We start from the raw sequence: 26,969 nt of genomic DNA on the forward strand, positions 1-26,969 counted from the left end.
GATAAGAACTGTCCCTTGCGATCCGGTGCTGGACTTCCGGGTCTGTGACCCAGGAGTCCATCTGCGCATGTGCAGAGCACGGCGCCAGCCGCAGGGCATGCTGGGAGGGATCCGTGACGGATCCCTCACACAGCGCTGCGGTAAGAAGCCCATAGGCTTCTGCAGGGAATCGCCAGCTTTTGCTGGCGATTCCTTCCGCAGCGCTGCCACTGCGGAGGGGGGACAGAGCATACAGAAATGCGGTAAAAACCCAGATAACTGGGTTTTTACCGCATTTCTGCTTTCGAAAATCTCCCCCAATCTCTAAAGCGCTACTGAATATGTATTCACTATAGAAATAATCAGTAATAATACATACAGTGAGCTCTAGAATCCTATATAGTAAAAGGCCAATGCTGCTGTTCACCTCTATGGGGGGAATTTGAGTGTTTTGCATGCAGGCACCCGGCACAGCAATTCCAGTATTGCTCCCCATTCAGCCAAGCTCAGCTGCCGCGCCGCTGACATTACTGCCATACTGATTTGTCATTGTGACAGGTTAGTAACTAGTAATTTAGAAGTTGCTCAGCACATGCTGCCATACGTTTGCAAAAGTCTACTCCATCTCCCAAGTCATAAACCAATTGTCCAGTTACCGGTCTATAATTTAGGAGAGTTTTTATAACCCATCGATTTACTCCATTTCCTCACCCTTTCTCCAGCTGTGAGTAATGGCCATTTGCAAGTATGACCTCGGACGTCTGGACAGTAATTACCTGTGACAAAGAGTCATAATTAAACACTATAATCCAGCATTGTTCTCTCCCATCAGTAATTTACAGCCCACCGTTCTCAATTCATTTGCAGCAGCTTGTTGTTGACTGGAAGTTATTTATGAAGTGGGTGGGAGGTGGAGGGGGGCCAGGTTAGGGTCCGGTTGACCCCACCTTGCACACTGTTTTGAAATCAGCCTGATCCGAGGCAGGAGCTGGCGTCACAAACCCTCCACTGAAATGCTCAGGCCTAGCTTTTTCTGTCACGCCTTCTGAAACGGTCGGGTCCCACCCCAAGGCACCTACTTCCTGTCAGTCACCTTGGCAATGGCTAGCAAAGAAAAAAGTAGCCGAATTTCTTCGCTTACAGGCGTCACACAGGCACATGCTCACTGTATCAATAATCGGCGGCTGCGGTGTGACTTTGCACAGGAGTGATCAGGACTGAATAGGGCCCATACTGCCACAGAGGCGGTTTTTATTAATCTATATTATTCAAGTCAATTTCAGTAAAATCACAAATTCTATATTTTTCCCATGTAGTTTGCAAGATCCAGGTGATAGGTTAACAGTCAACAGCTCGACGGGGTTTTTCACAATTTTTTCCTTTTTTCTGCCTTTTTTTACACTTTAACATCCAAGTGGACTCTGATTTGGAATGGTAAAGTGTCCCTAAGTGTGGGGATTGTACTCGCTACACTTACTGAGGGTCCGTGTCATCAGGTGTCTACACTGACACCAACAAAATGGGCAAAAATCATGTTGGCCTTTTCATATGTCAACCTTTTCCATGCCTATCTTCTGCTTGTGCCGGCCTTTGTCGACGTTGTGTGCGTCGACTTCTGGGTGTCAAATTGTTGACTTTCGATATGTGGTCCACATCTGTAGACGTGATCTCTGTGTTTGCGTAAAAAACTACAATTCCCTTTGATTTCCATGTTTGATTGTTTTTTTTCGTCCAACGAGAAGGGAAATAATTTCAAAGCAGCTCACGTCTGTGAGGTAAATATACTGAGATGGGAGTTCTATTGAAGATGGGATGTTGCTATGGGAAACCAATCAGATTCTATCTATTATCTTGTAGAAGGTGCTAAATCATTAAGCAGAATCTGATTGGTTGCTGGTATTTATCAGGCTGGAAATAAGGCGGCTATTTATCAAATTCTAGCAAGTGGCAGATTTTTCCCCCATGTTATTGCCACTTATCAGGGCAATAATAAAAATGACAGCCAGAGTAATGCTACAGCTGATCATGACTTCTGCCAACATCCGCCGACGCAGGCGCGTTCTCAGGCGCAGTGCCAGTGAAAGCTTAGAGTTGGGCACTTGGTTCCTCATGAAATTGTAAAACTAAATATGTTTAAGCCTTTAAACATTTTTAAAATATTTTATTCAAAGGATTAAGAACATGGGGGGTGTAGGGTCGGGGGTAACCCATTGATGTATAGGGCAGAGCGATGGAAGCTCGGTCGCTGGCGAACCACCCATTATTGCCAATTAACCATTTTCTCCCAGTAATAAATTATCCCCATAGAGAAAAAACCAGCGCCTGACCATCATTTACCTCATGAAATTGGTCACGGCATATCGGGATATCGGCAGGAAGGAGAATTGTCCTGATATCGCTGTGCGTCCGCTGGCCTGGGGTTCTGCTGACCAGGCTCCGTACACTGAGATCTAAGGGGTTACCACCATGTATGCCATAGAGATGGGTGAGCCTGGCACTGGCATGCCAGCCTTCCCACAGAGCAGCGGTAGGCAACCTGCTGTATCTCCATTCGTTATGTGACCCTGCCATGTAATAACCATTCAGACCATGTGTATAATGACCGGCAATAAATGTCGTACACGGATAAGCTGTCTACCAGCAGATAAGCGTCTCCTCATCGCTCGTAAATCACTCCTGTTGTTAGGTTATCCGCTATTCCTCTTTACCCGTCATCCCCACAGTAAGATTATTGAACAGGTCAGAGGTATTTAACCTGGGAACGCTAATCACCCCCAGGACATTACCTCTCTCCGGGACATATATCCTTATACAGCCGACGCTGTACGTTTTATACCTATGGCGCTTGCTATCCGTGTTTGGTGCCACATGGGGAGATGTTGGGCTGACGTTGAGACGCTCGGCCCTCTATTTTCTGTCATTATTTATAAGATTACCTGTGCTGACCCTTTAAAGAAATTTTGAAAGAACTATACTGTACCCAATTGCCTGGGGATCCTCCCACCCCATGGAACCTTTAGCTCCATCCGAGGTCAAATTACCCCTGACCTTCTCCCCCTCCCATTCCTTCTCAGGTGATTACTGAGAGCTGCTCTGTGGAATTCCAGGTAATCATTTAGTTCCCTAAGAGATAGTGTGAGTGCCTGTAAGAACAAGTAAACATGCCTGCCCTCCCTCCCGTCCCAGGCCATCACTCCTCCCCCCCCCCCCCCGCTCCGGACCCTTCACCTTTCCGGCCTCCAAGAGCTGCATCTCGTCTTTCACTTTTAATTCAGGTTTCGAAAAACGAATAACCGATTTATAATAACGGATTTCGATCATTATTCAAAATGATAAATGGACCAATATGTGAAATTTAAACAACCGGCGCGTCTCTGGAATCAGAGCTCTATCATCTGAAGGAAGCGTCTGCTCACAATTGTTTTTTTCCCTCATAAACTTGCTGCACCACAACCTGCACAACTGCAGGGACAGACCGCGAGCCCCCCATCTGCACTTGACCTATTTTGAAGTTGAGGGAGACATGGCCAAGGTGTCGATATAAGCTGCTTGGTCGGTGGTCTTCAGGCAGATGCTGCTATAGCCAATGGTTTACACTACACTTGCCTCAGCTGTTAGCTACAAAGATCATATCCTGCCAGCTACAGGGGCGAGAAAATGGGGGATAGGTTCTGACAAACAACAACAATTTGGGGTAGTAGGGACTTTAATTCATAGCACCACCGCCATCTGGTCAAGGTTTGGCTGCTCACTCGAAGCAAAAGGTTGGCTATATATATATGTAGGCCATAAAATGAATGAGCTGGCTGAATTATGGGGCCTACACACGGGGAGATGTGCTGCTGAGCGTTCTGAGTAATACTAGAACGCTCAGCATTGCTCAGCACACAGCGCCGCTCAGCGATCTGTCAGCGCCAGTGTTCTCCAGCGAGAACACAGGCCCTGACACCGGAGATTATAGATGTATCCAGCATGCTGGATAATAATCGCTGGGCGATAGCAACGCACCGGGCCGCGCATCACTATCGCTTCAGAAAATGGCCTGAAATTGCTACGTGTGTGTAGGCCATATTGGATATTTATACCCCTTTCACATCGCAGCTAATTACCGCGTTCACGCCAGTTTCTTGCTGGTTCGACACAGTAATTGGTGCAATGTGAAAAGGGTTACTGGTAACAGCTAACGGTAATATTGCCGGTTTGCTGATGCGATCTGAACAGACCGCAATTGCAGAGTCGCACCGGGACTGAACCATTTCAAAGTCCCGGTGCGACCCTGCATTTGTGGTCTGAAAGCGGTATTAGCCATCCGGTTTGGATACTTATTGGATTCTTATTGCTATTGTCGAATGACAGCGCATGTGTAGGGATCGCACAAGCCTAAACAGCCAGAGAAATAGCGAATGACTCCTAATTGCAATGCCGTGCAGTTTGACTGACAGGAAGCGGTCATTTGGGGGTGGTAATCGGCCATTTTCTGGGAGTGTCTGACAAAAAAAGGCGTGTCCAGGCGGTTTAAGGGAGGGTCTGTGACATCCGCTACGACCTTGACCAGTCTGTCTCTGTTGCAGATGTCAAACTTACTGACATTTACACAGACTGGGAAAATCATTAGATGGTTCAGGAATTGCTTTTACCACTGGGTAGTGATTGGCACATGGCAGGCTTACATCTATTTGGGTGAATGGGCAATAATTGAGATGCCCACTTTGTTGCCCATGCACGCTGTAATACCGTAGGGCAGTGGTTCCCAAACTGTGTGCCTAGGCTCCCTGGGGTGCCTCAGAACACTTGCAGGGGTGCCTTGGGTTGGTGGACCATGATCAATTCATATTATTAGTGGTCAATGTAACAGGGAAAACTAGTGCTGGTGGCTGCCAATCATAATATATGTGGACAAACAGGAGCAAATCCTGTCCCTCACCACATAACTGTGACATATACACACAATATACTTAATTTAATATTTTTTTTTTCAGAATTCCTCAATAAGAAGCATTTGGCCTAGGGGTGCCTTGAAAACATTTTGATGCTCTAGGGTGCCGTGATTCAAAAAAGTTTGGGAACCACTGCCGTAGGGTTTGTCAGACATTTTTTTGTGCATGCTGAGTTACAGATAATCGCTCAACTATGTGCAAAACTGAATCAGGCCGCTTGTGTCAGCGCTTTCTACATAGGCCCTGTGTGAAATCGGGGGCAATGAAGCCCCTTCTAACTCTTCATTTCCTCCTCTATTGTCAGGTAGTGTATGCAGCGTCAGGCTGTAGCGATCCCCCACTATTGCACAGAGATTCCGCCATTATTATACACAGATTTGCCATGACTGTGGAGATCTCCCCAGCAGTTCCATTATTATGCGGGTTTCACCATTATTACACAGACATTCCCCCCCTTGTTCATAGACAGAGGAGTCCCCCTCCCAGTAGTGCACAGAGGAGGCCTTGCTCCTGCATACCCCAGCTACCCTATTAATCACTGTCCTATAGATCAGTCCACTGAGAGTGATACCGTGGCTCATGAGGGTCCTACAAAGACCCGATGACAGATCTGATGCAGAGCGCAACATACACGTTTTGTCCGCATCTACAACTCTGACTGTAGGTGCGGCTGCTCTGGGGTGATATGAGGAAGGCAGAGTGCAGCAAGGGACTGTGGGCAGATATACATATGTAACAACAAGCACGCTTGCGTTAGTCCTCTGGGCCTGGTCTCTGTTAGATCTCCACCAGCGTCTCACTGAGCAAAGGCCTTCAGCCCTATAACCGTCTTTGTGATAACAGAAGCTTGGTGATAAACGAGTCCCAGTGTTGCCCATAGTAACGAATAAGATCCTGTCTGTCATTTCTCTATGGCATCCTAGGAAATGATAGACTGAATCTGATTGGTTACAATGGCCAACATCGCCTCTTTGCATTTTTAGAAGCTTTAGTAAATTTACCAAGGTGGACATTCTATTAAAGATGGGATGTTGCCCATAGCAACCAATCCAATTCTATCTATTATCTTCCAGAAGGGGATAAATAAATAAACTCCCATCTTAGTAAATTTACCCTCTTTGGGTCTGGAGCAAACCATGTTGTCGTGCAAGGGGAACAAATACATTCATATAGTTTCCGTGCAGGGTAAATACTGGCTGCTTTTTGCATGTAGTCTCACTTTTTTTACACTGCAATTTACATTTCAGTTTGGACAAACCCCACCCAAATCTAAAGCTGAGTACACATTAGAAGATATCGTCCATGAACGATATAGTTAACGACTTTTCCCTTGAACTGCCGGAACTCTTGGTCGAACCATACAGTTCATGCACACAGAATGATATCATTATTTATATTATTCAGCATCCACATCAGAACGATATGCATGAAAATATCATTAAGCCTTTGAGTACCGAAATCTCTGTGAGATGTGTAAAATACCCGCTAAAAGTGGCGGCGGCGCTCACATTTGTTATATAAATTCAAATAAAAAATGTTGTGTAAAAAAAGCTTATATTTCCTATATAAGGTAACATTACCGGTCATTATGATGAATACAAGTGTTTGCTTGTCAATTTTCACACCTTTTTTGACAAATTCTCTTTGCAACAAGGGACTGGTGTGAGTGATGTGTACGCTATATAAGAAACTGTTAATAAATAATAAATACATAATAATGTGTACCCAGCTCTGCACATGTTACATCTGCCCCATCTGCAGCGCAGCATGGTCTTCCCCGTTTCTCGCTTTTTTGCTTTGCTTATACAGTATAACTCAATAGAGGCCCTGGTAAATAGTTATTTGGTGAAACCAGAAAACACTATTATAAATAATGGGACATAATTCACATTTGTGGTAGAAGGTGTTGTCTTTCATGAGGTAAATTATCGCCTTAATTGCTGTAAATGTCAGGATTCCTCCGGCTTGGTAGTCAGCCCTACAGGGGAGAGGTGTCACCCCTGGTGTCTCCTAGCTGATCCGTCACTGTCAGGGAGCCGGGCTGGCCCCTTATTATTTGATGGAGAGTCGCTATGTGTACAGCAGCCCTGTACCCTGTATTCTCACAGAAAAGATGGGCCAAGCGGTTCTTATGTGCTGGCAGATTCTATGTTTGTCTGAAGACTCTCCTCAGGTGCAGAGTGGACTTGTAGTATAGAGCAGATATTAATATGGACAGTTACAAAACTATGCCCCAAGGAATTGTGGGTGTAGTCCTGCAGGTGACAATCTTCTCTCTTTGGGGCTGATTCTGGGGCAGCAGGTTTACATACGACGTTGTCAGCTTATGCTGATCTGCCTGTTTCACTGTAATGCTGGGTACACATATATACAATCGTCGGGCCGTTCTTCCGTTCTGGGTCGAACGGCCGTTCGATTGTATAGGTGTGTACGCTGTCCCGATTCCTTCTGTGCGATCGATAAACGTCCAAAAACGGTCTTGTCCGTCCATTCTCGGTCGGTCGGAGGTTCAGTGCTGTTTAATATTCATCCGAACCGGACGGGCCCATATCGGAACAAAAGTGCAGTGTGTACGCACGTTCGATCGATATGCTGCCCGTTCTTGCGATTATACTGGCAAAATGGGCGTCGCATAATCTGCCGGCTGACTATTTAGACGCATACCCCGTCTATATAGAAGTTTGCTGTAGTCACCCTGCCAGCTGACTAATTTAGACGTGCACCCCGCCTTTACCCGAATCACTTTTGTTTAGGTTCTGTACTCACACCTCTTTGTTTTAGTATGCACTTAACCCAGCCCATTATGATCATATTGTTTATATACATTGTGTCAATAGCCCAAATCGAGAGAGTGTGTACGGTGGTACAATCTTTTTCTTGCGACTGTTTGGACGGGAGTAGATCGGACGTCGCAAGTGTGCACGCATGTATCGGCTGGTGTTTGTGGACGGTCGGTCGCGTGTATGGGCGAGAACGCTCGCAAGAAAACAGGGATTGTATAGATGTGTACCCAGCTTAAGAGTGCTTCACCCACAGCCGCAGAAGCCTGTGCACATTTGCAAACTCAGCCCCCGTGTGTATGCCGAGATCCAGACACGTTTCCACTTGTGTCTGACACCGAACCTGGCCCATTAACTCTGTGATAAAATGCTGCAGACAGTATACAGTATTATCATAGGTGTAACCCTGTACGAGCCATAGGTATGCATCCAGCGGATAGAAAATGTCTAGGTTGCCCGTGATTGGGCGAGCCCCAAAAAGGATCGACATATCTTAAGTCGACACTGCCAAAATGTCGACACACTGGTTCTCCTTCATCGACAATGCCATTCGAAACCATTCCATTACCAGTATGTTTTTTTGAGCTATTGGAGTACACCTAGGTAACCAAAAGAACATGAGAGGAACATTAAAGATCGCGTCCCGGTGGGATTTGAACCCAAGGTCCCAGACACTGGCAGATAACAATGGGGTGTCCTAGTGGAAACACCGTCATAGGCCTGTTGCATGTCAGATGTCTGAGCGGAGTGGAGATGTCTTTAGAAAAAAAGGCAAGAATTCTGAGTAGGGGAAAAGTGCATTTATTACATCCAGATGAGTCGTTTAACCTCTCTCCTGACCTGTTCATCTGTGCTGGAGAATTTACACCGTCCTCGCTTTATGACTCTGGAAAGCTCCAGTCTGACGTGTTTTGTGCCGTCCAGTTTTCCAGCGCTTGCTGGAGCAGCCAGCGGGGATATTTAAAGCTGAACAGATGTCCTCTGGAGTGTGGAACTTGTTGTTAACACTGTTATTTTAGGAACACTTTCTTTTATGAATAATAAAAGCATTATTTTTAGGCATTAAACACAAACAGCAGAGCGAAGGTCCCAAGTGGGAACGATGATTTATTCAACTTAAAATAGAAATTTTGCAGCATACAAACAACATTTATTTTTATCAAGTTTTATATACATGCTTCACCCCCTGTGGCTTAAACACCAATGCCGTATTTAGAAATAGTTATCCAGTAACACCAGTTATAGATGTTGGGTAATGCCGTTCCGATATCTTGTCCAGGTATAGTTGTCGGGTAATGCCGTTCCGATATCTTGTCCAGGTATAGTTGTCGGGTAATGCCGTTCCGATATCTTGTCCAGGTATAGTTGTCAGGTAATGCTGTTCCCATATCTTGTCCAGGTATAGTTGTCGGGTAATGCCGTTCCGATATCTTGTCCAGGTAAAGTTGTCGAGTAATGCCGTACCGATATCTTGTCCAGGTATAGATGTCGGGTAATGCCGTTCCGATATCTTGTCCGGGTATAGTTGTCGGGTAATGCCGTTCCGATATCTTGTCCAGGTGTAGTTGTCGGGTAATGTCGTTCTGATATCTTGTCCAGGTATAGTTGTCGGGTTATGTCATTCCGATATCTTGTCCAGGTGTAGTTGTCGGGTAATGCCGTTCCGATATCTTGTCCAGGTATAGTTGTCGGGTAATGTCCTTCCGATATCTTGTTCAGGTATAGGTTTAAGCTAATGCCGTTCCGATATCTTATTCAGGTATAGTTGTCGGGTAAAATCATATTATTAAAATTGTAATACAATTTTCCTCACACAATAAAGCATTTTTTTTACTTTTACTTTGTATTTCAGGAGTCATTGGGGCTGATAGTGTAGGGGGTGTACTAGTCACGCACACACTGCACTGGACACACCCACACAGCCCTAGTCACACCTTCTCGGCTTCTCACAATTGACCCTTTATCATGTACTGTCACAGCCCCTGCGGTCCTTAATCTGTTTCTGATACCGCCCATTGTATCTGGCGACATGATGTCGCCGCTCTTCACACGCACTTCCACAGCTGATTCCATTTTGTACATTGTCCGACAAGTATCAGAAGCCCGGGGAATTACACTGACAGAGCAAATGAAATGAAATAATAATCTGTTAATTAGAGACATCCCCGAAGCTCGGAGCCCGGCCTCTGGGACTAATCTGGTGTTAAACGCCTCCAGATGTGAGGAGGAGGAGGACATACACCATTTGTATTTGCATTGTTTTGTAATTTGTAGCATTATATGAAGTTACCATGACTGAGGGACGGCTAATGTTACATACTGCATGCCACTCACACATTAAAGGCCCGTACACAGGGGCGTTAATATTACACATTTACCATGCATGCTTAGAGCTCGCTGAACGCTATTTAACCCTGATAGTCCACAAATAATGTAAGCGAAAGGCCCTGGACATGTATTCTCGTATACGAGCGGTATTCCTGTCCGTCTCAGTGCATTCCTGCATTACAGCAGATTAGCGGCAGTGGTTTTATGGTGCAGGACGGATCCTCCTGTCCGGTATTGCCGGTTTAGCCGGGCGCCTTCCCATCTTCTTTAGTTAAAGTAAAAAAATTAAAACAAATAGTGAAATACTTGTGTCAACCATTGCTATGTCGACCATATGAGGTTGACCTATTGAATATCGACCTAGATATTGTCGACCTATTATCCAGATCCTAGTCTGCTTGTACCACTTTTACATGACTCCCTGGCACCCATTGCTCTGTTTTAGAACTCCTCTCCCCCCACAGTCACAGCCCCTAAGGAAAATCATGGCTGGCACTGATAGTCGACTGTTTTGAGCAGGGAAATCTGTTGACGGCCACTGCTGCTGGCTGTCATTGGCCTGCCGCAGCGTATGGTCACCACGCAATGGCGTTTTATTATCGGTGTGCCGATACATACTGCTGCATTGGTGCGGTGCTGACTGCAGAGCTGCAAATATCACTGGGAAAATGGCCGACGCGACAATCTTCCTGTGATTCACGCATGCACAATAGGGATGGCCCCCGGGAAAATGGGACGGGCACCATGTTCCCAGAGACCTGCAGGATGCCAGCCTACCGCACCTCCCGAGCAGAGGGGGTCTGATCGGAGCCTGCGCACAGACCCCCTTCTCTCTTAGGGCAGGATGTATCAAGCTTCAAAAAATGCTAAAATGAAGAGTGATAAACAGCCAGACAATCAGCTCCTATCTGTCATGCTACAGGCTGGGTTTGAAAAATGACAGGTAGGAGCTGAATGGCTGGTTGTTTATCACTTTCCACTCTATCACTTTTTGAAGCTTTGTGCATTTGGCCCTTAAAGCACCTCTGTCACCATGGGTGAGCAGTCATCAATGGTTTAATAGGAAAAACATTATATATAATCATCGATGGCCAACCATCCCTAGTTGCCCTGTGTATTGTGGGGAAGATACCAAGTAGATGTACGCTTGGTTGCTGGGATCTGTAGTTCCACAACAGCTGCAGAGCTAAAGGTTGCCTTAAGCCCTTGTTAACATGTCCCAGGAACAACTTGCCAGTGTTTTTATTTCTCATCTTCTGCAGCAGAAACGCAGGCCGGAGACTCTGAGGGGGTCTCGGGTCTCCAGATAAACAATAAGCTGGGAAATAACCCCCCCTTCCGAGAAGCAGACAGATAAGATCTCGGGAGAATCAGGGAACAGATGGTGAAAAGGGAAATAATCTGATTGTACTGGGAAGAGAGTGAAGTCACAAACACCAAATGGACAGGCCGGTTCCGGCCCCCGGGCCTGTGACTTCTCACCCCACTTAACGTCAGGCCAAGTGCGTTTCCAAGGCTACAGCATCGCTGTAAATATGTTATTTATGTTTTTTACCCCAGAAAGCATGAATATGGCAGCGTATGAAAGCCAGAGGGGCCCCATGTGCAGCGGGCCCCCCTTCTCTGAGCAGCTCCTGGTCCCTACGTCTCTGCCGCGCCATCTTCCAAGTTATAATTGGGAGTGCAGTGAGGCAGCCATTTTGTTCTCCTCACCGATACCGTTGATAAGGCAGCCTGTCGCCTCACTAATGATCACATGGCCGCGTTAGACAAGATGGGTTGTTTTCATGGCGTCCATCTTCCCTTGGGCCTGTTAGCGTGTTCAGAAGAGGCTATATATAGGACAATTTCTTGGTTATACTACTGATTTTGCAGCGGGTGGAAAGGTTAACAAATAATGACATTAACCTGAGTGGTACAGAGAAGTGATCCTTCACAGGCAGCAGATGAAACATCTCTCCACAGGCCTGACTGGGGCTAAGCGGGTCATCCCAGGCCTGCTGCTCCTTTTGCTATGTCATCACACAGAGGTGTTAGGAGGCCGTATGTCCCCCTGGCCTGGGGGGTGTGTGGCCATATGTCCAGCACACATTCAGCTAATGGTCACCAGTACATCGCAGCTTGGGGACACTGCTCCTGCAATCCTGCATATAACCTCGACCGCAGATGTTTGCAGTCTGTAAGGTAAGTAAATTGCTATCTCATGGCTACTAGGTCAGTCCAAATGATTTTTTCTAGAAAGGGTGACCATGCACCCCAACTTATGCATAGCTCCCCTTTCAGCCCGCTGCGGGAATATGCACCATACAGTACTTGCAGTGAGGTGTTGTACGGGCTTGCAGAACAGTGGGGGGGCTTGTGCAGCTGATGGGAAAACATTGCTAGCCCCCTTAAAAAATACCCCCCAAACTGGGGGGTATTTTACGGGCATTTTTGGCTGCTATAACCCTTTTTTTTATCATTATGTGTTTAGTAAATCTTCAAGATCGCCTTCTTTTTTGATAACTACTACAGACATATGTATAGTGTGCCTTGTGGTGTCTTGTGGTGTCTGCCCCCCCCCCCCCGCAATGCACAAGGAAAGGGTTAATTCCGTCCAATTTCTAACATACATCCCAAACCTGGATGCCTGTATTTGGCAATGGTGGGAGACCTGGACGCCATATGTCTCAGCGGCCCGGGGGGACACATTTTTGGGCACAATTGCTGTAATGATGAAGTTCCTCTACTTTGTTTTTTTTTTTTTTTACTTTATCCTTTTATGTCCGGAGGCAGATGGAAGTTTCTTCAGGGAAGTTTATTATTTTCTGGGCTTGATTTATACAATACAATGTAGGAGTAGTTTGTTTCTCTAATTCCGGAACACCAACGCGTCCGACCGCAGAAGTCTCTTGTCTAATAGAAATCGTCGTACAGATAAGCCATTTCTATTTACATCCTGACTAAACTTGGCGATAGAACGGTCACTGCAGCATACACCGTGGAACCGTGGGCCTAATTCACGCTGAAACGGCATCTGGCCGAACACTTTACCCCCCCGCGCGTGCTGAATCCCCTCGGTACCGTGCAGTGGGGTGTACACATGGTCAGCGACCTCAAATGATTTTCTCCTCTTTGGAAATAAAAGTCAGTCTAAATTTACTTTTTTTATTTCCGTCGCTGTCAGCCGAAGAAGGGGCGGGCGCTTTATTCTTATACCACCTCACAGTGGGTCCAGACCCGTTTGAAGTTTGGAGGAGGGTCCCAGCGGTTTTATGGGAGGGCATTTGACCTCTGCACTGGCCCCGATCCAATTTGGAGGAATTCCATCTCAGCGCCAAGTAAGCCCAGAGATACTCAGCCGCTGCATACAGGTTGGGGGGGATTTTTTTTTTTGGGGGGGGGGGGGGGGTGGTTACTAAGATGGGAGTTCTGTTTTACATGGGATATTGCTATGGACAACCAATAAGATCCTGTCTATTATTTTCTAGAGGCTGTTAAATAAATAAATAAGAAGTCAATTCTGATTGGTTAACAGCCCATGTGAAACAGAACTCCCATCTTAGTAAATGTCCCCCTTGGTATCTGATATTGCCAGACATGGGGCTTGTTTAAGTATTTAGGGAACTGCCCCCTCTGTTTATGTAGAGAACTGCACAGTACCACTTCTGTAGCCAGTGCTGGGGATAGGGTCAATAAGTCGACACCTGAAATAAAATGGCTAAGGTCGCCACAAGCATTAGGTCGACAGTCAAAAGGTCAACATGAGTCTTTCACTTTTTTTTTGGAGCCGACATGTGCCGACAGGCGGTATTTCATGCCCTACCATCCACTACAGCGCGGTGGGAGAATATAATAGTGAGCGCGGCGAGGAACCGTGCCCGAAGCATGGCGAGCGCACGCGGTACGCTTAGACAGTGTCCATGTCAACTATGTCGACCTTTGGCACATAAAAAATTTGAAAAAGTCATGTCGATCTTGCCATTGTTGACCTAATCTTCGTGTTGACCTTCCAACCCGGTCGACCTTAGCCATGTCAACCTATTTCAGGTGTCAAACTGAAGGAGTTGTGTCGACTCCTTCCGTATTCAAATTTGGTTGACCCAGTGCCCCAGTCCCCAGTGTTGGATGTACTTCCTCTCAGGATATTACTCCCCCCAGTGCGCAGCGCCCCCTGTCATCCTGTATGTGGATGCAGTGCTCCGTGCGCCCCCATTCCTAATTCCTAGATGCATTTGCTCAAGTCCGGCCTGGACGTATGTCTTGCACTTCCACAGATGACTTCCAATATATGTTTGCACAAGTATAGAGAGTGGAAAATACCTCAGTTTTCTGACATCTATATAATGTACAGCCTGTTGTGTGTATAATCCACAGCTCTATCTGTAGCGTAGGCCCCATCCACATGTTTGCACATGACCTCTTCCATCATTTTCCACCGCCCGGGGGCAGAAGAGCATTTAGTAGAGGAGATGTCAGTCCATCAGGTAGAGATATTTGCTTTTTCTCTGTACCCGGGCCTTACCTCCGGGGACGCAGCACAAAGTAGATGTTCTCCGTCGCCCTGTCTCCGCTCATGAGTCAATCGTGATGTCAAGAAAGTCTGGCTTTTGAAGTTGGATGCGCTGTCAAGCAGCTCACCCTCTGCGGCCTCTAGCAGAGGCGTGAGCTGTGCGGTGTGTACACCTCCTGTACCGGATTAGCCCTGTCGGTATGCAGCGTGCATGCATTGCCGACACTCCGAGACTTCCAAAGTGTGGGTGACCTGCCGACCAGGCGCCGTAATCCTCTCCCAACCATGGCATGACCATGTGACTTGTACCGTTGTACTGGGTGGGACTGGGGCTACGCTCGGCACACTATTTTCCCAGTGAATGGTAGGGCATGAAATAAGGTTCAGTCATAAGTTTTGTCATAAATCACCATAAAGCGAGTCACAAAAAGACTTTTGCTATATGTTCCATTGTCGCAAGATAGATGAGCACCTTATTCGGTAAACATTGAAGTGACACGTCCCCTATACAGTATACACTAAATACAGAGTGGGTACATTTTACTAAAGCTTCTAAAATTGCAGAAGAGGTGATGTTGCCCATAGCAACCAATCAGATTCCGTCTATCATTTTCTAGGTTACAATAGACAGGGGGCCTGATTCAGCGTTCTTTCGCTGCTTAGCGAGCTGGTAAATGCCCACCCCTGCCACCTTTCGAATGTCCGCGCCGACATGGGAATGAATGTGTACGCTTAGGGCTGTTTCACACAGTACGGTTCCTGCCGCACGGTGAAATCCCGTACGGTCAGGGAGCCGCGCCGCACTCAGAATTTTATAATGGCAGGGATGGCCACAGCCCGGCAGCCGTCCCTTCCAGTGGGGGGATCCGGCTGCAGCCGTGCGGCCGGGCCGTGGCCGTCCCGTGTGAATGGACACAATAGTGTCCATTCACAACTGCTGAGTGCGGCACGGCTCCCTGGCCGTACGGGATTTCACCGTGCGGCAGGAACCGTACTGTGTGAAACAGCCCTTACACAGCCATTCGCCTGTGAGCATACGGGTGAAAAATCATCAATTCCTTTTCTCCGTTCGCAAATAATAGTCAGTCTAGACCAGGCATGACCAACGTTGGCCCTCCAGATGTTTTGAAACTACACATCCCAGCATGCTTTGCCACAGTTTTGCTATTAGAGAATACTAAAACTATTGCAAAGCATGCTGGGATGTGTAGTTTCAAAACATCTGGAGGGCCAACGTTGGACATGCCTGGTCTAGACTGACTTTTATTTATCTTGGAAATGTCCAAGAACGGGGCGGGCACTGAGGTCATGTGACGTCAGCTGCATTGCCACGCCTACGTTTGAGCGGGGACGCCCATTAAACCTGAATCTGATTGGTTGCTAGGGGCAACATCACCTTTTTTCCTGCTGTCCAAATACTATTGGAAGTCCAGTTCATGAATTCGCTAAGGACCAGTGACATCACCGAGGACCGAGACCGGTTTATACAAAGACAACAATTCTCCCATGATGCTCTTTGAGCAGCCAAACAACAACACAACACACCTCCGCTCTCTGTCAGGCCTGTGTGACCCATCGGTACAGAGGACACAACAGCTCTATAAACGGGATCATGGCTGGAGAGTTACAGACGAATGTGTAGTACAGCTGTGCCGCGGCTGCCCACATTCCTCATAGACAGACCCCCATTGTTCCTACCTTTAATGGATAAAGGATATTGTGGGTTTCTATGAGGAGTTGCAGTGTTATTAGCTCAATGTTTTTGGCTCCCTCTCCTCTTGATGATAAAACCTTATATGGATTTATTTGGTGAGGGCCGCTGGGAGATTGATCTGTTTTGAAGGCTCGCTCAGGATGATTCTTTCACATTTTGTTCTGTTTGTCTTTTTTGAGACGTTGAACGAGGAGATCGTTTTAAATTCGGATTTAAAAATCATCATTTTGAATCATTTGTCAATCAAGATCCAATTGCGACGATGGGGCGGCTGATATTGGTTTTCTTTTTCCATCATCTCTTTCCGGTATCTGGATAGCTCACAGTTAATTTCTAGGTAGACAATCGATAGTGCGTGTCGACCGTTGGTGTGAAAAGATCAGCATGAGTTTTTCATGATTTCCAACCCCCACCCCCAATTTTTGGGGACTTTTTCATGCTTTACAATGTGAACTTTGGAAAGTGACTCAGTAGCAAAGACTTCCATGCAAGGGTACACACTAAACTAATTTCGGGTACACATGCTGAAAATGACGCCAAAAAACTCCCACAAAAAACTCATGTCGACCTTTTCATGTGTCAATGTTTTGTCAGTGTTGACCCAGTGCATGTCGAGGTAATCCACACTCCCTCTTACCACTTCAGAGTTATCTAAGTGATAATCAGGGCCCGGGTGCTAATAGGTTGACCCATTCTTGCGGGTATTTGCGTGCGAGAGCTGGCTACCCATTCTACTAGTGAGGAAAAATTTTTTTAGACATAAACCCCATTTATTTTAAAGTAGCAAAATGTAAAGATCTTATTCATGAACATTTTTTATTTTAATCAGATATCGCCACACAGAGAAGTATTGCGGTGGTACAAGTGCCTCACCAAAAAAAATACTAGTTTAAGTATATTGGGAAGCCTTTGTCATCAAACGTAATGCCAGCAAGGCCTACCACAGGCAATATAGAAAATGCCCGATCAACAGCCAAAAATGTGCTGCCCTTTGTTCAATGAGCCCCATTATCTATCAAGGCATTGAGTGTTTTTGTAACATAGCCTATCTATCCTACAGAGGGCTGCGAGTATTTAAGCTATGACGTTTTAGTGGATTTTGGTAACAAAGTTGTATCAAGGCAGGTGGTGGAAAAAAAAGTGGTGGTCCTCCCAACGGGTTATGATCAGTATGGCTCCGATGAGCAAGGTAGTGCAATCCTCTGACTCTTGATTCTACTGAGCATGGGTCATTGTGTAGGTGGACCTATGACCATATAGTCAGGTCTTCCCATCGCTATCAGTTTGACTAGTCAGAGGGTGGGATAAGTAGCGGTTTGGTTTCTGGTTCATTGAACATGTGAGTCATTGTGGGGCCAAGGGGCACTTGTTATGTACATAATCAATAGGCTTTGGTTGGTCAAAAGTAGTCCCCGCCCATTTAATTTTCTAATGAAGGGTTGTCTATCTGAGACACCAGTCCTGTTGACCACCAGATAGACATCCCTTCACTAGAATACCGGTTCCTTTTGCCTATTAGATATAGAGGCTCTCTAGTTAAAGAAATGTTATTCTTTTTAAAAATTAAAGGTTCATTTAACATCATTTCCATACTTTAACACCTTTTTGTTTTCTTCCACAGCTTTGAAAAGGTCATTCGACATGGAGGACATTGATGATACTCCTGTGTTTACACCAATTTCCCCCCTCGCATCTCCTTTCAGTCCAAGTCAAGCTACTGTAACCCGAACGAGCAACGGTGACAGCCGAATATCTACTGGATCCCACCAGCCAGTCTATCAATCCAGGATCCGCATCAGTTCGAGCTGTAGTCCATCCCAGAGTCCTGTTCTCAAAACCAGAATCACCAGCAGCTTGTCCTTCAACCGGGGGACTATGCAAATGGCTAAGACTAATGGAACTGCAGGACAAGGCCTAGCCCGTGTTTCCTCATTTCAAACCAGACTCAATCCCAGTGGCTTTTCTTCCTCGGGACATGGAAGTGACAGTGAGAGCCTCCACAGTTCAACTTCCAGTTTAGAGTGTCCCCCAGCTACACCTTTCCAACCATGCCGTCCTACACCGACATCAGCCGGTCAACATGGTTCCGGTATCACCATTTCTAATGTAACCAGCCCTGTACTGAAGAAGTTCTCCTCGCATGGCAATGTGTTTCACTCTGAAATTGAACGTCCAGGAGTCCGTCTAGTACCTGTTGTTACTAAAAATCACTTCTCTTTGCCATCTCTAGATCTTCACATTGCTGAGGATCAAATTCCAGATCTAGTCCCTTCTCCAGATGCTGGGTACCCACCATCAGAGGGATGGAGTTCACCAACCCCGGACTATAAACGACCTCTGTCAAGGAATGCCACAAGTATAAGCAGGGAGCCTTCATTTTCCTCCTCTTCATCCTCTTCCTCACCACCCGCTGATTGTGCACCGATTAACTGTGGCCTGAATTCTTCCCCTTCGCCACCGCCTGTCTTTGGTCCAGTGCAACCAGCCACTCTGCAGAAGTTCCCAGTGGCTCTCCAGAGCTCTACAGGAAGAACCAATGGGTCCGCTATAGAGCAGCTTAATAGACCATTACCCCGAACACAGCTGAGAGTTAACTTCCATTCCACACCTGGTATATCTTCCCATGTAGGCAAGGAAAAAGCAGAGGCGGCTTTCAAGGGTCAACCTCAGACTACGTCTGTAGGGAAGACACCAGGTTTGAAAAACTTCCCCAAGCAAGCGTCGCCCATTTCCAGCTCTTGCGCGCTAACACAGTCATTTCCACAAGATTCATCTCGAGAACCAAACTTCAACCACTTCGGTCACACCGTGAAGCCATCAGAGATGAATTCATCCACTGAAAGACTCCGGTCCATGATGCAGAGGGCCAATTCCTTCAGTAAAGCTGATGATGTCCTTCTGCAGAGCCACTGTACGCAAGAGGCCAATGAAAAGTTATCTGGTGTGGTTACTGACCCTCTAAAGAGTGTCCAAGAAACCATCGCCTATGAAAAGTCTTCATTCTCCACCAGAAGAGAAGGCAATGGACATTCAGCACCCATTCCGTCCTATCATCGTGATAAACTGCCAAACATGAGGATTTCCGAAGAGTCCAGAAATGGGGTCCTTCCTGTTAAGCACTGCCTTCGAAGTGAACCACAGAGTAAGGCACCGCTCGAGGCGCCTACACTGGTGTTGAACAAAGACGTTGGCGGCCCACCAAACCATTCCGAAAACGCTGACAAAGAAACACTGCAGATTGGGGATTCCAGATTGGAAGGTAAGACATCTTTGTGACTGGACAAGAAACCTGGGAGGTATGACAGTATTTATCTAGTGAGAACAGACAGTCAGTGATTGCGGGAAAGCCATTATTGGCGTTATCGATGTACATATTTGATGAACCTACCATAGAAAACCAGGCGTTCCGGCTTTAGATTTGATCTTCTCTTCATGCGTGGGAATAGTGTGTAGCTTGTATAGTGTGTACTATTTGCACGTGATTATCAGCTCATATCAGAAAACAAGTACAGATGTGAGTCGGAGGGTACGGGGTGACCTCATCTGATTAGCATCTGCCTAACAAATGTCAATCCTATAGTATCTACTGGCCCCGAACAATTACACAGGTCTTTGGAACTCCCTAAAAATTCAGAATGTACAAATAAACTCCGTTCTTAGATCTGTGCTATGTTCCGAAAATGAACATACTGTAAAAGAATCCTTTAAAAAATCTACCAGGAGGGGGGGTTTGGTGGGTTCACGGTGAGTGGGAGTGGACGAGCCCAGACCTGCTTATTTGGAGAACAACTGCTGGCTATTCTCCCAGTCTTTGGGAAAAGAATCACAGAGGGAGGGTGAGGTATTTCAGCTCCTCTACCTCGTCCCCCCCCCTCTCCTGTCTTGGCACGGGCCGGCATCCCCTGCCTCTAAGTGTCTCATGGGCCTGTGAGTGGGAGGGTAGAAGAGAGGAGGGGGCTCCTGGCTGCTCCAGACTCCAGCTACCTGACAAACAGATGTTGTAGGAGCGAGGGGAGATGCATACAGCTCTATAGTATGTAGGTTCCCAGCACCCGTCATTATACTATAAACTCTTCTACAGGATTACAGGCTAATGCCCCCCCCCCCCCCCATTACTTATTCATTTGCATAGCTAATGAGGCTAAAAAAAGTTCAACCTTTGTAATTGCTTCAGAAAAAATAAAAATGGGGGAGAAATCCTTCTTGATCCCATAAATTGTGCGGTAGGCTAGAGATGCATTACCGGGCCACCACTTGCTCTTGTACACGGCGATGGCCCAGGAAACGCAGGCGTTCCCCGCCCGCTGGGCAGGAAGGCTGCTAGCATTATCAACGTCCTCCTTCTCCGGGCGGCCTTCGCTCCGAACAGAGGGGAAAACTATTAGACGATGAGTGACTGTGAATGTTTGTTCCCTCATGTGCACGCTTGCGATCGCATATCATAGCCATGCACATGGGCCAGGGGGCCTGCGTTCGGCGGAGCGGCGTTTCTCTGATCGCTGGGCGCCGAAAACTTGCAGCCCAGTGATCAGGTCTGAATCAGGCCCTATGTACTAAGGCTTGGATGGAGATAAGTGGTCTGAGAGTAATACCAGCCGCCAGTCTGCTAATAACGGCATTGTTACAGGCTGTGTCTGAGCTGGTTGGCTGCTGGTTTATATCCGCCCACTTTATCCCCACCCAAGGCCTACTGATTTTATAGTGTCCTAGGATAACAATGTACAGATCTGGGAGTATCTTATACATCACCTGCCGAGTCCGGGGATGGGTGCCTCTTACCTCTCGTACCTGGTGATGGGTGCCTCTCACCTCCTATGTCTGGTGATGGGCGTCTGTCACCTCCTATGTCTGGTGATGGGTGCCACTCACTTCTCGTACCTGGTGATGGGTGCCTCTTACCTCCTGTGCCTGGTGATGGGTGCCTCTCACCTCTCGTACTTTGTGATGGGGGCCTCTAACCTCCTGTGCCTGTTGATGGGTGCTTCTCACCTCCCGAGTCGGGTGATGGGTGCCTCTCACCTCTCGTGCCTGATGATGGGTGCCTCTCACCTCCTGTACCTGGTGATGTGTGCCTCTCACCTCCTGTACTTGGTGATGGGTGCCTCTCACCTCCCATGCCTGGTGATGGGTGCCTCTCACCTCCCGCCCTTGGTGATGAGTGCCTCTTACTTCCTGCCCTTGGTGATAGGTGCCTCTCACCTCCCGTGCCTGGTGATGGGTACCTCTCACCTGCCCTTGGTGATGGGTGCCTTTCACCTCCTGCCCTTGGTGATGGGTGCCTCTCACCTCCCATGCCTGGTGATGGGTGCCTCTCACCTCACGCCCTTGGTGATGGGTGCCTCTCACCTCCTGCCCTTGGTGATGGGTGCCTCTTACCTCCCGCCCTTGGTGATGGGTGCCTCTCACCTGCCCTTAGAGATGGGTGCCTCTCACCTCCTGCCCTTGGTGATGGGTGCCTCTCACCTCCTGCCCTTGGTGATGGGTGCCTCTTACCTCCCGCCCTTGGTGATGAGTGCCTCTCACCTTCTGCGCTTGGTGATGGGTGCCTCTCACCTCCTGCCCTTGGTGATGGGTGCCTCTCACCTCCCATGCCTGGTGATGGGTGCCTCTCACCTCACGCCCTTGGTGATGGGTGCCTCTCACCTGCCCTTGGAGATGGGTGCCTCTCACCTCCTGCCCTTGGTGATGGCCCTTGGTGATGAGTGCCTCTTACCTCCCGCCCTTGGTGATGAGTGCCTCTCACCTTCTGCACTTGGTGATGGGTGGCTCCCCCACCTCTAAAGTGGATATACTAGTAACCGATTATCAATATATAGCAGTGACAGGAGCATCCATCACAGGGAGTGCTGCCTGTATTATACACATCCCACTGTTTATTATTGCAGAGGATTTAGAGCCCAGTTTATTTAAATAAAGGCCCCAACACCCTAGGCAGCTGTATAAACAGAGCCTCCACTTATTGTCTGTCACACATCACACAGCCGCAGCACCGGGCATTGTCCTTCCACAGCGCAAAGCATTCTGGGAAAATACCTACTGCACTTTGAAAATGAAACCTTTGCCAGTGCTACCTCGGCCCCCTCATTCCACCGCTGCCCCCCAGAGGATAAATAATATACATCTGATTACTGCAATTAGCAGGGTAAAGGTGAGGTGATCGGCTTACAAGGAAGGTGCTAGGAGTCAGGATTCGTACATGTACCATGTAGAACAAAGTATGCGACAACAAGCCGGGACATAATTATTACACGGGTAATTGAGCAAAAGGGACAAAGCCATGTACATAAAACTAGTCCATTAGGTCGACCAAAAGCTCAACATGAAAATGGTCGTCTCATAGAATAGTCGACAGGTGGAATTATGTTTTTAGGCTTTTGAAGTGTCCATTTCTATCTAGCACGTGGGCCCCCAATAAGGTACCGCACCCCCCTGTGAAAAACACATGTCAACCATTATCATTTCGACTGTTTGACTTTGTCGGTCTAATGCAATTACCAATAGGCGTCAACTTTATCACTGTCAAACTAAAGTGTGGATACAGAGTTGCCCCTACTGAACCAGTTTACGTCAGACCATCGCCGTGCAGCAGTATGTGCGGTTACTGTAGTGCTAAAAATAATTTGGGTTACACAGAGCTACCACCGTGCACCCTCTGCCTGTGGGTCATGGTCACTGCACTGTGCCTACCTCCTCTGCCTCTGGTACCTGCACTGAGCTTCCCTCCTCTGCCTGTGGGTCGTGGTCCCCGCAGTGCACTTACCTCCTCTGCCTGTGGGTTGTGGTACCCGCACTACGCTCTCCTCCTCTGCCAGTGGGTCATGGTCACTGCACTGTGCCTACCTCCTCTGCCTCTGGTACCTGCACTGAGCTTCCCTCCTCTGCCTGTGGGTCGTGGTCCCCGCAGTGCACTTACCTCCTCTGCCTCTGGTACCTGCACTGAGCTTCCCTCCTCTGCCTGTGGGTCGTGGTCCCCGCAGTGCACTTACCTCCTCTGCCTCTGGTCCCTGCACTGAGTTTCCCTCCTCTGCCTGTGGGTCGTGGTCCCTGCACTGCTCTCCTCCTCTACCTGTGGGTCATGGTCCCCGCAAGGCACTTACAGCTGTCGCCCCTCCTCTGTCTGTGGGTTGTGGTACCCGCACTACGCTCTCCTCCTCTGCCTGTGGCCCATGGTCCCCGCATTGCGCTTACCTCCTCTGTCTGTGGGTCGTGGTCCCTGCACTGCTCTCTCCTCCTCTGCCTGTGGGTCGTGGTCCCCGCAAGGCACTTACAGCTGTCGCCCCTCCTCTGTCTGTGAGTCGTGGTACCTGCACTGCGCTCTCCTCCTCTGCCTGTGGCCCATGGTCCCCGCATTGCGCTTAACTCCTCTGCCTGTGGGTCCTGGTCCCCGCACTGCACTTACCTCCTCTGCCTGTGGGTCATGGTGCTCGCATTGCGCTTACCTCCTTTGCCTGTGGGTCGTAGTCCCTGCAAGGCACTTACAGCTGCCGCCCCTCCTCTGTCTGTGGGTCTTGGTCCCCGCACTGCACTCTCCTCCTCTGCCAGTGGGTCGTGGTCCCTGCACTGAGCTTCCTTCTTCTGCCTGTGGGTCCTGGTCCCCACAAGGCGCTTACAGATGCCACCGCTCCTCTGCCTGTGGGTCGTGGTCCCCACAAGGCGCATACAGCTGCTGCCCCTCCTCTGCCTGTGGGTTGTGGTCCCTGCACTGCACTTTCCTCCTCCTCTGCCTGTGGGTCGTGGTCCGTGCACTGCACTTTCCTCCTCCTCTGCCTGTGGGTCGTGGTCCACGCACTGCGATGTCCTCCTCTGCCTGTGGGTCGTGGTCCCTGCACTGCACTCTCCTCCTCCTCTGCCTGTGGGTCGTGGTCCACGCACTGCTATGTCCTCCTCTGCCTGTGGGTCGTGGTCCGTGCACTGCACTTTCCTCCTCCTCTGCCTGTGGGTCGTGGTCCACGCACTGCGATGTCCTCCTCTGCCTGTGGGTCGTGGTCCGTGCACTGCACTTTCCTCCTCCTCTGCCTGTGGGTCGTGGTCCACGCACTGCGATGTCCTCCTCTGCCTGTGGGTCGTGGTCAGTGCACTGCACTCTCCTCCTCCTCTGCCTGTGGGTCGTGGTCCACGCACTGCTATGTCCTCCTCTGCCTGTGGGTCGTGGTCCCTGCACTGCGATGTCCTCCTCTGCCTGTGGGTCGTGGTCCGCGAACTGCACTTTCCTCCTCCTCTGCCCGTGGGTCGTGGTCCACGCACTGCGATGTCCTCCTCTGCCTGTGGGTCGTGGTCCCTGCACTGCACTCTCCTCCTCCTCTGCCTGTGGGTCGTGGTCCCTGCACTGCACTTTCATTCTTTGCCTGTGGGTCGTGGTCCGCGAACTGCACTTTCCTCCTCCTCTGCCCGTGGGTCGTGGTCCACGCACTGCGATGTCCTCCTCTGCCTGTGGGTCGTGGTCCCTGCACTGCACTCTCCTCCTCCTCTGCCTGTGGGTCGTGGTCCCTGCACTGCGATCTCCTCCTCTGCCTGTGGGTCATGGTCCCTGCACTGCACTCTCCTCCTTTGTCTGTGGGTCGTGGTCCGTGCACTGCACTTTCCTCCTCCTCTGCCTGTGGGTCGTGGTCCCCGCACTGCACTTTCCTCCTTCTCTGCCTGTGGGTCGTGGTCCGTGCACTGCACTTTCCTCCTTCTCTGCCTGTGGGTCGTGGTCCGTGCACTGCACTATTCTCCTCATCTGCCTGTGGGTCGTGGTCACTGAACAGCGCTTACAGCTGCTGCCCCTCAGAATTGGGGCCTCAGATTGTGCAGAAAGCCATTTGTGCCTCTTTATTTCTCCTACCGCAGCAGGGGACACTGCAGTACTGACGTATGAGATAGAGTGGGTGCGTAGGAGGAGTCGGCACTTAAGTGAAAATTTCATCTGTGGCTGGCTCCTCCCCCCTCTATCTCCCTCCAGACACCAGTCTTAAAAAAGTGCCGGAGGAGTCGGTATCCTCGGCAAGGTCTCCACAGGAGACTAGGTTTTTATTTGTGTTTTCTTTTTCTTTTATCAGTTTTTAGTGACACAGGCATCCCTGGACAGGGTGCCTGCTTCGTGGGAGGCTCTGGAGGGTCTGGTCGGTACTGCGTGCAGCTACCCTCCAGTACCCAGCCACCGGAGCATCGGCTCCGGGGACCCGCCGCAGCTGCTTGCGGCTAGCGTTACGGGTCCACGGCAGCTTCCCCCTCATCCAGAGCTAGGAGGTGCGTTGCACCATACAGGGGGCGGCCAGAGGAGAGCGCGCTGGCCGGGCAGTATCGTCGCGGCATCAGCGCGACGATGACGTCATCAAACTCCGGCGGGCGCGGGAAGATGGCTTGTGGGAGGTACTTCTTCCGCGCGGACGCCATTGGGAGAGGTGACTGCTGCTACTGAGAGGCTGCAGGCTGGTTCACTTTCCTGACAGTCGTCACTTCAGCGCTGTTCCTCCGTTTCTACAGGGGTACTGTAAGTAGCGGAGGTTTTGTACACACACACAAGCATTGGGAGGGTTTGTGGCTCCTCTCTCCCTGTTTGACACCCAGACTCTAGACTTTCTCTGTTGGGAGATTGGTTTCTAAGGGGTGTTTTTTCTGTGTGTGTGTGTTGGTGTGTGAGCCAGTGTGTCTCTATATATTTATATACTGGGTCACCTGTACAATTATGGCTGGGAAGGGTACTTCTTCCAAGGCAGCTGTGAAGCTGTATGCTTGTAAGAGCTGCAAGGGTCAATATACCCAGCACATGAAGGGTGTTTCACTCTGTGCTCCCTGCTATGATTTATCAAAGGCTGCTGCAGCTGTCCCTAAGACTCCTCAGTCTGTGGTGGATCCTATCCACAGTGTGTTAGCTAATCTTACTGCTGAATTGGTGGCCTCCAGGAAAGACAGGGAGCTGATGCAGACTCAGCTTTCTAGCATAGCTGCAGCAGAGCCTGTTTGGGCCAGGACACTTATTTCTTCTGTGGATTCTCTGTCCCAGTCGCTGGCTGGCACTTCACAGAGAATGCCTGCTTCACAGGTAGCTGCTAAGAGGAAGGCAGGAGTGTTCTTGGCTGTCCCTCATCATTCAGATGATGATGAGGGGTTAGAGGTTTTAGAGGATGGGGAGTATGTAGCTCCACAGGTTCAGGAGTCTCCTCAGGACTTTTTGGATGAAGAGGACGCTCAGGGAGTGGACGGCCTTATCAGGGCTGTTAGGACTACTTTAAACCTAGAGGAGTCTCGGGCTCCGCCTCAGGTTTCTATCTTTGGTCGGGTACAGAAGACGCCAGTGTATTTTCCAGACTCGGCTGAGCTGGATAACCCGCTGTTAGATATATGGAAGGTTCCGGATAAGAAATTTCAAATTTCCTCTCGTATTAAATCTCTCTATCCCTTCTCCCCTGAATCCAGGGAAAAATGGGAGGCTCCGCCATCACCAGATGTGTCCCTTTCTAGACTTTCTAAGAAGTCGACTTTGCCAGTGCCGGGGGCGGTCGGCTTAAAGGAGGCGCCAGATCGGCGGTTAGATACTACCTTAAAAACTATTTTCTCCACAGCGGGGGTTTTGTTGAGACCAGCGCTGGCCTCTGCCTGGGTGGCTCGGGCCATGGAGGTATGGGCTTCTCAGCTGGTGTCTGGTTTGGAGCAGGACAGTCCTAAGGAGGATTTATTGTCCTTGGCTGAGTTTATCAGGGATGCTTCTACTTATATAGGGGAAGCGTCTGCAGATGTGGCGTCTCTTGGAGCTAAGG

The 26,969-nt window shown here is 48.9% G+C and overlaps 1 protein-coding gene across 2 annotated transcripts in view; it reads left to right on the top strand.

Annotated features, from left to right (window-relative positions):
- SEPTIN12 (septin 12) overlaps positions 1-26,969 on the top strand; it is a 134,997-nt gene that overhangs the window by 32,885 nt on the left and 75,143 nt on the right. For both annotated transcript variants that reach the window (XM_083152723.1, XM_083152722.1), the window contains exon 2: positions 17,852-19,489. In XM_083152723.1, the coding sequence (XP_083008849.1) occupies positions 17,872-19,489 (1,618 nt within the window). In that variant the 5' untranslated portion in view covers positions 17,852-17,871. The remainder of the gene's footprint in view (positions 1-17,851; positions 19,490-26,969) is intronic.

This window comes from Crinia signifera, chromosome 7 (genome assembly GCF_055691185.1).
Source record: "Crinia signifera chromosome 7, ASM5569118v1, whole genome shotgun sequence".
Classification (NCBI taxonomy): domain Eukaryota; kingdom Metazoa; phylum Chordata; class Amphibia; order Anura; family Myobatrachidae; genus Crinia; species Crinia signifera.